The 14,645-nt window shown below is 37.5% G+C and overlaps 1 protein-coding gene, 1 long non-coding RNA gene and 1 pseudogene across 7 annotated transcripts in view; 2 read left to right on the top strand and 1 right to left on the bottom strand.

Annotated features, from left to right (window-relative positions):
- The window catches only part of LOC130453568 (uncharacterized), a 121,993-nt gene extending 110,364 nt beyond the window's left edge, over positions 1-11,629 (top strand). The window contains exons 2-4 of the long non-coding RNA XR_008913395.1: positions 3,249-3,363; positions 4,215-4,277; positions 11,363-11,629. This is a non-coding gene — a long non-coding RNA (uncharacterized LOC130453568). The remainder of the gene's footprint in view (positions 1-3,248; positions 3,364-4,214; positions 4,278-11,362) is intronic.
- Positions 5,077-14,645, bottom strand: part of SNCAIP (synuclein alpha interacting protein) — a 222,024-nt gene continuing 212,455 nt past the window's right edge. For all 6 annotated transcript variants that reach the window (XM_007497827.3, XM_007497829.3, XM_056804502.1 and 3 more), the window contains one exon: positions 5,077-5,690. In XM_007497827.3, coding sequence (XP_007497889.2) covers positions 5,685-5,690 — 6 coding nt within the window. In that variant the 3' untranslated portion in view covers positions 5,077-5,684. The remainder of the gene's footprint in view (positions 5,691-14,645) is intronic.
- Positions 12,884-14,552, top strand: LOC130455434 (heat shock factor-binding protein 1-like; annotated as a pseudogene).

The raw sequence follows: 14,645 nt of genomic DNA, 5'->3' as shown, positions 1-14,645 counted from the left end.
ATTTGAGTTTCTTATCCTCAAATTACTCTCAAACAAGAAAAAATTTTTATAAATCTAAAATTATATGACAATTTTACAGTCTCCCCTGAGGTACATGGCTGAGTTATGAGATATATAAATCAGTTGTTAAAAGGAAGTCAAATGTATGACTTAAATACACACACACACACACACACACACACACATATAAGAAAAGAAAAAAATTAAATAGTATATAAAAATTCTGAGTAAGCAAGAATAAGCCCTCAACAGGTCCTAGAATCAGAGCCTAATAAAGTGATTTGTGTCCCACAAGCCTATAGGACCATTGCAGCAATATCCACTTACCTAATCAGCATCCAGGACTACAGAAAATTTCCACACTTATGAAAGACAGAAAAGAGGCTGAATTTTGTAGCAGATGGGAGACAGCATTCCCTGGTATGAGTTTACCTTTTATCATATGACGTATATGCTGGAAACAAAGGCTTAGCCTGCACAGGGGGATGTCCAAAAAACATCTCTTATGGTAAGATATGTAGATCTCCCCTGGGCTTGCTTCTAAGATAAAATAGGACCAGAGGGAAAATTTCAGGCCATTTAAATGAGTCTCTGTGCACAATTTGCCAATCATAGTTTAGAGATCTTTATTCATTCTCTTAACTTGGCCTGAGCTCTGGGGATGATATGGTACATGGAATTTAGGAGGTATCCCTAAACAGGAATAAATCTGAGATAAAACTGAATCAGTGAAATTAGTTCCCCTGTCTGAATTAATACATGCAGGCAGGCCAAGGAGAGGAATAACCTTTTTTAAGAGCATCTTGGCAACAAAAGCCACTGTGGCCTGGGCAGTAGAAAATGCTTTTGGCCATACAGTCAATTGATCCACTATGATCAGAAAAAAATTTATACTGTCCAGCCTTCAGCATGTTGATAAAATCAATTTGCAGGTGTTTAAGCCAGAGGACACACACCAAAGGCTTTGTCACAAAAGGAGTACTGATTGAATGCTTGGTAAGTAGGGCAGGCTGTACACACTTTAGACTCTAAAGTTTAGAGGTTATGATAGTTATGCCAGGGGCTATCCATACTCTTTTAAGAGAGTCTACAATGGCCTAGGTACCAAAGTGACCATTTTTGTGTATGAATTGGCAAATTTTGTGATAAAAAGTTCTAGGGAGCAGGGGTTTTCCTTCAGATGACACCCCTACTCTATTTATCTGTTTAGTCTTAAATTTTTGCTTCCATTTTTCAACTTCCTTTTCATTATAAGAAAAGGATAAATTTAAGTCATTAATAGTTGTCAATGTTAACTCAAGTCACACATACATACATACACATCAATAGAATATCATTTAAATCACTTTGAATAATATAGGAGGATGAATATTTCAAAATTATGCAATGGGTGTTTTTTGCTAGGAAAAGAATTCCTACTATTAAAAAGTTATTTATTTGTGTGTTACATTAAAACACACAGGTAACTCTCTCTTTCCCCTCCCTTTATTTGAGAAGGTATCATTTGACAAAAAAACTTTATGTAGATATAAAACTATTTGGCTTAAAAATTTATCTAGGCTATCTTAACACATGGAGTATTCTGTCTCTAACTTCTGGTTGCCATAAATGTAAAATTAAAATTACATCTGAATTAAAATATTATATTTTAGGATATTTATTACTGAACATTAGAAATAAAGGAATAAAAGGGATACAAAACCAAAACCATGTGTCCATGGCTAATTAGCCTATTTAAAATCCCCAAGCTTACCACCACTAAGGTCACTGACAGGACACCAAAGAGATTGAGGCCCGCCAACCCACTGGCTAATATCCCATCTATAGGAAGTATGTAATGACAGGAAGTCAGTGGGCTCCCAGGAAATGTAGTTTTTTAGGGTAACAGATTTCCAATTATACATACTATTGGGTATTTTATATCAACCCTATGAACAGCATGGTATTTGTGGCAGAAAACAGCATCAAGGGACAGATTAGAAAAGTAACATACTGAATTTATGGTTTCATGGAATAGGTAGAGAAAATTTCCTTAAACAATGGATGTCAGGACTTTCTCTGGAAATTATAGTTTTTATAGCACTTGGATACTGAGAAATGAACTGACTTTTTCAGGAGTTTATAGTCATAAAAGCAAAGGTAGAACTTGAACACAAGTCTTTCTGATTTCAAGGTAGTTGCTCATAGTGGTAGGAAGAAAATGGAGCTCTGGAATATGCATCAATATAACAATGTGATCTTAATGATAGCTAACTTTTATGTAGTGCTTTTAAGATTGGCAAAGTCCTTTACAACTATTATCTTATTTCAAACATAGGAGATGGGAGGATGGAACTACTATTATTCTCATTTTATAGATGAGGAAACTGAGGCAGAGAGAGGTTAAGTGGTCATACAACTAGCAAGTGTCTAAGGCTGGGTATGAATTCAGGTCTTCCTGACTCTAGGTCTAGCATCTATCTAATCATTGTATCATCTAGGTCAGTGATGGTGAACCTATGGCATGGCTGCCAAAGATGGCATGCAGAACACTCTCTAGGCACAAAGCTGCCTTCCACCCACCTCCTGAATTCTTTACTGGAAAGGCAGAGGGCTTTGGGTGGAACTGCTCCCCTCCCCCTCTCTACTGTACATGATGACATTTTTTCACATCCCCTGCCCCTTTGTCCAGCAGTCCAATAGGAGTGTAGAGGGTAAGGTGGGTGGCTCACAGGCAGCAGAGATAGAGAGGAGTGGAGTGCTTGAGTCACTCTTTTCCTCTCTTCACCTGCACTGAGGACATTCCTTACTCCTCCCCCCTCCCCACACACACAGAAGCTATGAGCACTTCCTCCCCTGTGTGGGGTATGTATAAGAGGATTTTAGGAAGGGAAAACACATAAGGATAAACATTTAAATAGTTTGTATTTATTTGAGATTGGGGAGAGGGTTTTAGGGAAGGAGAGTGAGGGAGAGGGTGATCTTATCTTTATACCCTTAATTTAACTCCTAAATTAATAGTTCTGTCTAACTACACTAGTATCCTAAAGGCAAATCTAACAGGGAAGCAGAATCTTACAACAGAGTCTCTGGGAGCCAAAATAGGAATCCAAGGTGAAATGTCCACAGTTGATAACTCCTCAAAGTTGAAGACAGCAGATGATTGAAGAATAAATCCTCACCACAACCCAAGGATGTTCACAGGCTAGTGTCTTGGGAATTGATCTTCTGACAGATTCGGTCACACTTCACTCTCCTTTCCTCTTTAGATCCAGAGAGACAGCTTCTCTCTCAACTGAATCCCAAAGATTACAATACTTCCAGGCTCAGAAGATTCCATTCACATGCTCCTGTCCATCAAACCCTCACAACTCATAAGTACAGGTAAGGGGTAGTGGGTCATGCCTGGCACTTGGGGAGGGGGAGGGGCATGGCACAGAGTCACTGGAGGTGTTGGCACAGCACTTGTGGGGGTGGTGGTTTGGGCATGGGTCTGGCACTCTGTCTCTAGAAGGTTGGCCATCACTAACCTGGCTGTATCTTAGGAAGTATCAAAAGAGGTGTTTAGGGCCAGTGAAATGATAGTATCATTGCTCTTTCCTCTGATTAGACTGCATCTAGATGTTGTTTTAGTACCAGCCACCATTTTCAGAAAGGCAAAGTGGCCAATATCCAGAGGAGGAAGACCAGCACAGTGAGAAGACAAAACTCTGTTAGAGGCTACTTTACAATTTAGTGACTTTGTAGTTACTACCTCCCAGTTTGGGTTTATCTCATGTTTTGGCAATAGCAGTTAAGACTCTTTAACACTGTTGATTGCTTTTAAACTCTCACTCGCTTCTATTTGTTCTCATGAGCAAGTGGGCAAAGTCATAGGCAACTCTACTGTTAAACCCCCAATTCTTCGCAACTTTCTAACCTTTTCATATGCAAGACTAGATATTGAGACACTGAAAAGGAGCCATGGGAAAGGGGCTCTGATGGTCCTTGTTAGAGCCGCTGGCTTTTAAAAGCACTTACAGGCATGTATACATAGTAGGTGCGTAATAAATATTTGTTGGCTTCACTAGAACCCCAGTCCAGGTTTGTTTTCAGCATGTACAGACTTTTCTACCTAGAGTTGCTGCATATGTCACATGCTGAGGCTTAGCTCATTTTAGTGCCTCATCCTAGCTTTGTAGTTAGTGTTTAGGCTCAAATACATGTTTTAATGTACATTCTTTTCCCTTTCCTAGAGTCCTGCGTTGGTCATATTGTTCAAAATGAAATGGGGCCATCATGAGATATGGCAGACTCAGGTAAGGAGACACTCCGGGTGGTCCCAGGAATTTTTACATGATGATAAAAGGGCTTTGGGGACTGTTTCCTTATATGAAACACAGCAAAAATGATTCTGTGGCCATTAGGATGTGTCCAAAATTTGCCCCTGGAGATCATGATTGTGAGCTTTGGCTCCACACTGTACCTGGGATTGGAAATCCCTTGTCGTGTGTTAGCAGCAGATCAAAGGGGCCCAAGAAGTGCATCGATTCTCCGGGACCATCAGCATGTTCCCTTGTCAACCTGTGGAAGAGAAAAGGCAGAAACCATTGACCCTCTCCACTTGTCTGAATACTTAATTCTCATTGAAACCTGGAACATTTGCAAGTTTGTATTTAATTCCATGTAGAGAAATGTGGGACTTAGGCAGTTTGTACCTGGAGGTTCTTACCTTTCTTCCTCAAATGATCACAGAAGGAATTAGCTAGTGCCATTTTGCATATTCCTAATAGACTGTATCCTTCTTGAAGGTAAGGGCTTTTTCCTATCCACATTTCCCCAGTGTCCTCCTAGTGCAGAATACATCATGGAGCAGGTTCTTTTAGTCATGTAAAGTAGAAGGAGCCAAAACATCCAGTGGAAGGCTGTGAGATCATCCAAGCTTTGACAGGGCGAAGAGATGGGAAAATTCATCTCCTTCCCCTTCTGGTTGGGAAAAGGGCAGGAGCAGATGTGGCAAGGAAGGAAATGTAAATAAAAGATGTAAATGAATATTAACAATTAAAAAGTATTCTTGGATTGAATCGATATCCAATATAAAAAACTGAAATCTAAAAATTCTTTAGAAATCAAAATATTTATTACAAATTTATTGGAAAGGGAGGCGCTGAGAGACGAGAAATGGCTGTTAATGTTTTATTTCTTTTTACAAAAAGTAGAAATGACAGACATGTTATATTTGACAACAAAACCCCCCGCTGGTCTTGAAGAACCTGAGCCCAAACAATTGACGTCATTGGGAAAGAGAAGACCAATTCATATTCTCGTGCACCATGCACCTGATAAGAAACAAAATGAGATCGGTGGTCAGATGAATGCTATGGAGTTTTGTTGTATCCTTTACACAGTTTAAAAACTTCTGTTCTTTCATGCCTTTAAACCATCCATCTTTAAAAACGAGTTATATATACACATCGTGTAAAAAAGATTCCTAAGATAGTTGAACTGCTACAAATTTAAGGCATCCTAAAGAATTCATCCTTTTGCTGGTCAGGATCCTTTCTAGGGTCCTGCGGCTTCCACAAAGGATATTTCAAGGTTTTCCCACTGGGTCCAAAGGTCCGCAGTAAGCCATGATGAGGTGTGATTACAGAAAGAGTTCTTGTAGCTCTGGCTCGTCCACACGCTCTTTGCTTTGAGCTTTCTCAATTTTCCAATTTATGTCATTATGCCTGAGGAGAAAAGAATGCACATGGCCAAAATTAGGCAAAACTGTGGTTACACAACCAAATAGCCCAAGTACAAACCAAACGTAAAGGAATTGTCTTCATAAAAACCACAGTAAATACTCCAGGAACCAACTGGCTTTTTCATATAAACGTCTCCTTTTTGAACAATAAAAAGCAAGTCAAGCAAAAATACATGTTTCATGAAGAGCCCAAGAAGAGCTTTCCAGCCTTACAGACAGAACTGCTGGCTGCCAGTCTTCAAGTCGGCTCTCTTTGGAGGAACAAGGCAGGAGTCTGCTAAGCTGAGCTGAAACCAGAAGGGCTCATTTTCTAGCTGGCATAGAATCACAGGGGGGAGCCTCAGATTCAGCTCAAGGAGACCTGGCTCCCAAGGAAACCAAGTAATCCGTAAGCATTTATGATGCTAGACATGGCGTCAAGCTTGTGGACAAAAAGAAAGGCCAAAACAACCCCTGCACTCAGAGACCACATTCTAGGGGGTGAGACAACATGGACATAATTCGGTATTTACAATGTACAGACAGTAGATAAGAGAATCTCAGAGAAGATGTTCTGGTGCTCTGGTTAACTCTTCATCAAGAATGGGCATTCAGGCCACTCTGAACGGATTTTGTGGAATGGAACTCCTTTGCTCGAGTTACCCATTGTGACCCACCAGTCAAGGATAAGCATGCCCCTGGTACTCTCTGTGACTACTGTGTATTCCTGTGATGAGGGAGTAAGGAGGTAGTGCCTTGAGTCTGGAGTCAGGAAGACCTGATTTTGGATCTGGCATCAGACACTCCCTAGCTGTGACTCTGGGCAAGTCCTCTAACCCTGTTTGCCTCAGTTTCCTCATCTATAAAATGAACTGGAAAAGAAATGAAAATTGTTCCAGTATTTTTGCCATGAAAACCCCATGGATAGCTTTGGTCCATGGGATCATGAAGAATTAAACATGAGTGAACAACAATAACAATGACGAGGAAGTGATGCCAGACGTCTCTCTGCTGTTTGGGCAAGTCATTTAGTCTCTCTGAGCCTGAGGGTTTTCATTGGTAGAATGGGAAAAAGAAGACTTTTTCTGATCTCCTTAGAGGAATAGGGTGAATATCAGAGCCAATGTCTGGAACTTTTCAAGGTGTATCATGTAAAACATTCTCCCTATAAATAACTCAAAAATACAGGGAAGTTGCAATGAAATCAAAGTATGACCTATGAGTCATTTATCCTCCAAAAGGCAAATAAAGGAGTCAGTGAAATTGGTATTATGTTTTATCCTGAAGTCCAAAAACAACAAGAAGTCTTTCATGCAACCCTTGGAACTCTATGGCATGAGAACATTGTTAGAACAACGATGAAAATAAATTCTAAATGAGAACAAAAGTGAGATGTGCAATGCACACAGCTCAAAGAGCTCTGTTTAACAATAAACTGGGTCACGGATAAAATAAAGACGTGGAGATGATCTGTTTCTGAAGAATGTTTAAACAAATCAATCACCTAAAGAGCCAAGAGAACCTAGAAATTGCTTCAAATAGCAAATACTGGCTTTTTTTTTGCTAAAGGAGAACTGCCATGGCAGTCAAGAAAACAGTATTTTAGAATGTAGACTAATTCGTAAATTCTTATAGAGGAGCATGGCAGAAGATGATGAGTAGTAATTCAATGAACAATAAGAAGCAATGGAGGAAAAGCAAGTGTTATCATGATAAACTCAATGAGAAATCCAAAAAAGTCAAATAGTTTGTGAGCTTTTTAAGGCTGAATCTGGAAGGTGATAATGGATTAGACAAAAATGGGGAAAGAATGGTCAAGAGTTCTATAACAAACTTATTTCTAAATGAGTGACAGTAGAGCAATCATGTTTGAACTCTAACGCTGTAGTAAGGAAGCAGAAATAGAAGGAAAACAACGATATTCTATCCTTGAGGAATTAACTAAACCAAGTATATACAGGAGACTTATGGGCTTTGAGGATGGCAAGGGACAAATTCTAAACATTTCTGAAGGAAGACAAAACATGCTTTAGAAATAGGAATTTTGTTGTTTCTGGGAAAAAGAAAATTGCAATAATATTCTCATGCCTAAAAAAATCAGAATAACTTACATATATAATAAAGGTATTCTTGATGAGAATGGACATTTTCACAAAGAAAATTATAGCGCAGACCATAATGTGACACAAATATCTTAAAAGTCAAGGTAACTGTGCTTACTATTGATTAAAAACAAACACAAGGGGGGGGTGGGGTGGCTGGGTGGCTTAGTGGATTGAGAGTCAGACCTAGAGATGGGAGGTCCCGGGTTCAGATTTGGCCTCAGACACTTCCTAGCTATGTGACCCTGGGCAAGTCACTTAACCCCCATTGCCTAGCCCTGACCGCTCTTCTACTTTGGAACCAATACATAATATTGATTCCAAGACAGAAGGTAAGGGTTTAGAAAACCAAAAACAAATAAACAACAAAAGGCATCCAGAGGAATGATGGAAAGATGGCAGTGTGTTAGGATGCCTTTCAAATACTCTGTAAAAAGCTCATAAAATGCCCCAGAAGGAACAATGATCAAGAAAACCAAAGAGAAGCTCCTAAAAGCAATTACATCTGATCTACACAAAAAGACAGAATCCCGTAGAAGCTAAGAGTGAAGATCTGAAGAAAGAGACAGTGAAGGAGTCAAAACAAACCTAAGTAGAGCTACAGGGAACAGCCAGGTTCATTTTCAACTGAATTCTCTCAGATATTAAAAAAACAAATTAATTTCAATTTTACAAATCAACAAGAAAAGTACCTTCCCATATTTTTTCTATGACAGAAATACTGTTTTGATACTTTAACCCAAGAGGCAAAACAGAGAAAGAAAATATCCCTAATAAACATTAATGCAAAAATATTAAACAAAATATTAGCAGAGTCTCCAACATGTTTAAAAGATTATAAACAAGGAAATTAGAGTTGTTTCAAAATAAGGAAAATTAATATCATAATAGACCGTATTGGTCAATAGAAAACAATAATTAAAAGGCAATAGCTTTAGAAAATGATAGGAGATAAAATCTATAGAAATCCATATAATTTCTGAATCTTACTAATTAAACCCATCAGGAAGGTATGGAAAGAGAAATTTCATTCAAATACCTTTAAAGTGTATAAAAATATTGGCGAGTCTGCCAATACACAGCTAAGAACAGTTTGAATACAACCACAAAACACTCTATAGAAATAAGAGAGACCTAAATGACTGTTAACATAGTAATTACTCATGGGTATGTCCTACCAATAGTATAAAAATGACAATACAACCTAAATTGATTTACTTAATTACTGCCATATCAATCAAACTACCAAAGGATTATTTTGTTTTATTTTAAACACTCACCTTCCATCTTGGAATCAATATTGTTTATTGGCTCCAAGACAGAAGAGTGGTCAGGGCTAGGAATTGGGGGTCAAGTGACTTGCCCAGGGTCACCCAGCTGGGAAGTGTCTGAGGCCAGATTTGAACCCAGGACCTCCAGTCTCTAGGTCTGGCTCTCCATCCACTGAGGCACCCAACTGCCCCCCCCCCAGGATTATTTTATAGAAAATCCAAATTCATCTGAAGGAACACAAGCTCAAGTATATTAAGCCAAATACTAAAAAGCTGGTAAAGAAGTGAGCCTATCAGTGCTAGATCACAAACTCTTCTACAAAACAGTAATTACTGAAATGACTTGTTACTAGTTAAAAAAGAGGTTGATCAGCTAAGCAAATTAAGCAAACAATTTATATGAGTATCTTAACATTGTGTTTGTTAAATCTCAAAATCCCAGCTGCTACGGTAGAGGCTTACTATTCAACAAAAACTGCTGAGGTAAGTGGAAAGCAATCTGGCAGGAATTGGGTATATGAGAACAGTTTTCAAAAGAATAAATCCAAGTTCTCAACAAGCATCTGAAAAATAATCAAAATCACCAATAATTTAAAAGATGAGCAAATCGGAGGTTCTACCTCACGTCCATCAGCCCGGAAAAGATGGCAAAAAAGGAAAATAATGACTCTTTAGGAGGCTTCTGGAAGAGACACAACAATGAATAATTGGTAGAGCTGTGAATTGATCCAGCTGTTCTCAAAAGTAAATTATAACTATGCCAGAGAAAAATTACTGACTGCACATATCCTTCCTTTGACCTATCAATACCACTACAATGCCAAGGATATGAAGGAAAGAAAAACAGCACCAAAATGCACGCAAAGATGATATCCACACTTTTTTGTAATGGTAAAGAATTAGAAGCCAAAGGAAGAAATGGATAAACAATTTTTGCTATATGAATGTCAGGGACTATTTTGTGCCACGAGTAATGACAAAAGAGCTATGCTATAAGAGAAACCTTGAAAGATTTGTTTGAACTGATGCAGAGTAAAATTAACTGAATCAGGAAAAGAATTTATATAATGAACATTATAAAAAAAAACTTTGAAAGACAAAAGAACTCATCAATCCAGTGACAATCTGGGATTTCCAAAAGACTAATAACAAAGGTAATGATAATGATACTCCCTATCTCTTAACAGAGTGCTGATGGATTCAATATGTACAAGAAAATACATTTTGGAAATGGTTGATTTTGAAATTTATTTTCTTTGACTATGCATATTTGTTCCAAGGGAATGTTTTCTTTTTTTTCCCTATTTGGGAGTTCAGTTGAGGGAGTGAGATTAAAAGGACTGGGTAGTAAACAAATAATGGAAAAAGGAATAAAAGAGGATATTTAAATCATTTTCTTTAAAAGTACATAAAAGAGAAGACAATCTTGAAGCAAGATGGAAAAGGAGAACAACTTTAAAAATTATATATTGATTTTATATTTAAAAGTAAACTGTACTTAATAGAAATTTATAGTTTTAGGTATAATTCTATTCTTCTGTTATATTGTGTATATGGAAATGACCATTTTATTTATATTTGTTAAGGTCAGAACAAAAAAATTGATTTAATAGGAAAAAAATGGACCCATAAAGGATGTCTTCTGAAAAAGGTGTTTCCCCAATAAAATAGGACAGAGGTAATTTAGGCAGGGCTCATAGCTCAGGTTCAATACTGAAACAAAATGAGGTGCTCTTTGAATAGGTGACAATTAACAAAAAGAGTTTTAATTAGCTATTACAGAAGAATATTCAGAGCAGGGAAAGGGAAATTCAGGAATGATAAAGCATTTATCCCATTGGGAGCATCTTCCATGACTTTTTGATGCCCACATCTACTCATCCTTGGCTCTCATATTGTCTCACCAGGAAACTATGTCAAAGGCAGATCTTTAGTTTTCTGAGCCAATTATATCTAGAGGCCAGTTTTAATACCTGTTGAGGAAAAACTCGCTGCAGGGCATGGTGACACAAGCCTATAATCCCTGCTATTCTGAAGGCTGAGGCTGGTGGATCAAATCAATCTGGATTATTTTTTAACCACAGGGCAAAAGCCAAAGACTTCACCAAGTTCAACACCAATATGGTGACCCCTTGGTAGAGGATTATACAGAAGGGTGTTGGGATAGTCTGAAAATTTTATCAATTAATAAGTTGGGGAATTTTATGTCTATCAAGTCAGTCATCTTAATCTCATAGATTTGGGCTTTCAGTGGAAGGCCTGGAAAGTGGCACAATGAAAGATTTTGCTTTTTTAACTTTTAGGCCTCCATCAAATTACAGTGTCCTGAATCACATCCCTTAAGAGGGAAAGAGAACTTTTCTGAAGATCCAAAACAGTGGGGAAATTGCAGGAAGATCATATCTGCATTGGAGGGTTTTGGAGTGAACATAATAAACTTTAAATTTTTACTGACTGTTCCCTGAATATATGCATATATATGTTCATATATCTATATATAATTTTGGGTATATATATACCCAAAATAAAATACAAATAAATGAGTTCAGACTGACATTTTGAACTTGAAACTAAGGTTTTTGAATCAATATTTAATGCCTAAAGTCTCTAGATTCATGGAAGAGCATGCATTAAATAATGTATAGCTGGAAGATGGCTTGGAAGTGGAATGTACCATCCAAGCCAAGAAAGGATGTGACACAAGGAGGAAATGACACTCAAAGCCCCATAGTACAATCCCTGGCACATAACAGGTGCTTAATAAATGCTTTTGGGGCTTGATTTGAAGGAGGTAGGAAGTGACATATTCCATATCTGAAATCTAGCACTCTTTTAATTATTCCATGTTGTCTCCTCAAGCATTTAAAACTTTTTAACATTCTTAATTCTGTTATAGTTATGGTATTATACTTAAAGTATATAATTTTGAAAGGCAATTTTCTAGAAAATTATGGACATTTTATAATAAAAAGAACTGGCAGCAGAGACTGTTTCAAAGTCTGAATCAGAAGTTTTTGCAACATGGTTGGACCTTCCAGAGCTCATGATATATTGATTCAATTTTTGAGATATAAATGCTTGTTTCACATTAATTTCAGGATCTTTATCCTGATCACTGACTTCATGATGCAATTTGACTTTGTTCCTACAAGTGACACCAAGGACTAGATGCAATACTACAGATGTGATCTGACTAGGGTAGAGAACAATGAGATGATCACTACCTAATCTTGATAACTAAATTTATCTAAACAAAGCCTAAAATCATACTACCATATACTGCTGATCATATTAAACTTATAGGCAACTAAGAAACCCAGATATTTTTGAAGATGACTTGATGTCTAGCCACATCTCCCATATTTTATGCTAATGAAAGTTGATTTTCTTAAACCACAGTATGACTTCACATTTATCTTTATTAAATATCATCTTACATTCTGGACAAGTGTTCTCATCTGTCAAGATAATTTTAAATCTACCAAATTTATTTGTTAGCTACCCTTTCCAGATTTGCGTCATTTGTATATTTTATAAGACTGTTACCTTTATCCAAATCAATGGAAAATACAGCACATGGCCAAGGAGAGATCTGTAAAAAGGAATTCCTTATTCCTTTTTTAATTTAATGGGGGACCTGGAGGTCCTCTTACCAGAGATGTGTAGGTAGTAACCAGTCCACAGTGTTAGGAACTAGAAACTATAGAGACAGGAATGAGAAACTATAGAGACAGGAAGTGAGGTAGGAAAAGGGTATAAATGGGGCCAGTGTCAGCTGTCAATTGGTTGGAGGCGGGGGGGGGGGGGGGTCAGTTGTTGACAGTTAGGTGCTGGCAGTTGTGGGGAAGTTGGCTGCTGGGAGGGTGTTAGGTTGGTGGTTGGCATTTAGTTGCTGGAATATAAAGGCAGGACTGAGTTTACTGAGAGGGCTTTTTGGCTTTAGCCTTTGGGGAGCATTTTGGCTTTTGGTTTGGGCTGTTAGACTTTTTCTTCGTTGAACTTCTTTGGGAGGTGGTTGGTCTTCATTAACAGACCTCACTGGGGTTGGATTAAACACTGATTGTGTTGGTTTTGATTGGGGCGTATTGTTTTGGAACTTTTTGGGGTGGTTGTTATTAGTGGTAGTTATAGACAGTTATAGGTAGTAATTATAGGTAGTTATAGGATAGCTGGTTAGGCATTAGGCAGTTTCTTTCTCTACCTCTTTCATATATTTCTCTCCTTTACTATATTCATTTTACTATATTCTTTTACTATCTCTATTTTAATGAAACTAAATTGCTAATTGTTAAAAGCTGCTAGAAGTTTTCTTTTCTCTGGCTTAAAGGGATAATATTAATTTACAACTATTATATTCTCATTAAAACTTAAGTTATTAAAAGTTGCTCTCTTATTTTGTCAAAACTCCTAATTTAACCCTTATAGATCCATGGAGTAATTCATAAGAGATTTCCTTCCAAGTTAACATTGAACATTAATGCCTTCTTTTTGATATGAGCCAATCAATCAGTTCTAAATACACTCAATTGTACTATTAATTAGTTCATCCCTATCTTTTCTACAAGAACAGTCTACAGACTTTGGAAAGCACACTAGTTTTGGAGTTAGAAGACCTAGGGACTCTAAGCTGGTTATCTCTTTAGGCCTTAGTTTCCTCATCTGCAAAATGGGAATAGTAATATAATACTATTAGTATAATAGTAATATAATAGTATAATAATAGTACCTGTCTCATAGGGAATGAAGTGAGGATGCAGAGCAAGGGGAAAAGAAGACTTTAACAAGAGGCAAACATTATCTTCAAATCACCAAAAGGCTGTCATAGGAAAGAGTGAATAGACTTTTCCCCTACCTTGTTTTTAGAGAACAGAGCTAAGAACCAAGTGGAAATTTGTAAACAGTCAGATTTTAGTTGAGAATATGGACAAAAAGCCCAACTTTATAATGATTAAAACTTTGAAAACTGGAATTAGATCTTTGTTTCTGGAATTCTTCAAGTGAAGGCAGCATAACCACTTCAGGAAATTGTAAAGGGGGGTTTTCCAGGAATAGGTTGAAAGATATGCCTGCTAAGCTCCCTTCCAATGTAACAATTCTTTGATTCTATAATCCTATAAGGATCTTCCAGGGTCTTGTAAGCACTATTCAAGGACTATCAATTTTCTCAGGAAGGGATTATAGATATTGATTTCAAAAGCATAGATGAAAGGAGTCGGGAAACCAACAGAAGTTCGGGGCTGGAACAATGGCAGAGACAGATCCCAGAACAGTACAGGACCTGACTGCTGTGGCTCATACACTTCTCTAGCAGATGCCAGGCAAATTTCAGACCACGTCAGACCAGACAATTGGCCGAATTGATGATAGGAGCAGTAATATTGATGATCTGGAGAAAAACATCGCTGACCTTATGACCCAAGCGGGGGTGGAAGAAACAGAAGCGGAAAGCAAAATACCAACTACACGTAATAGTTAAAGATTTTGTTAATCATTTACAGTTGTAAACCTCAAAATTTCTTAGACTTATAAATGTTGGAAATTTCACCATTGGGAAATTTCATACTTGAAAAATTTCCTATTGATAGT

Source organism: Monodelphis domestica, chromosome 7 (genome assembly GCF_027887165.1).
Source record: "Monodelphis domestica isolate mMonDom1 chromosome 7, mMonDom1.pri, whole genome shotgun sequence".
NCBI lineage: Eukaryota > Metazoa > Chordata > Mammalia > Didelphimorphia > Didelphidae > Monodelphis > Monodelphis domestica.
Note: the sequence above shows the minus strand (reverse complement) of the source record. Positions and strands in the feature narration are given on the sequence as shown.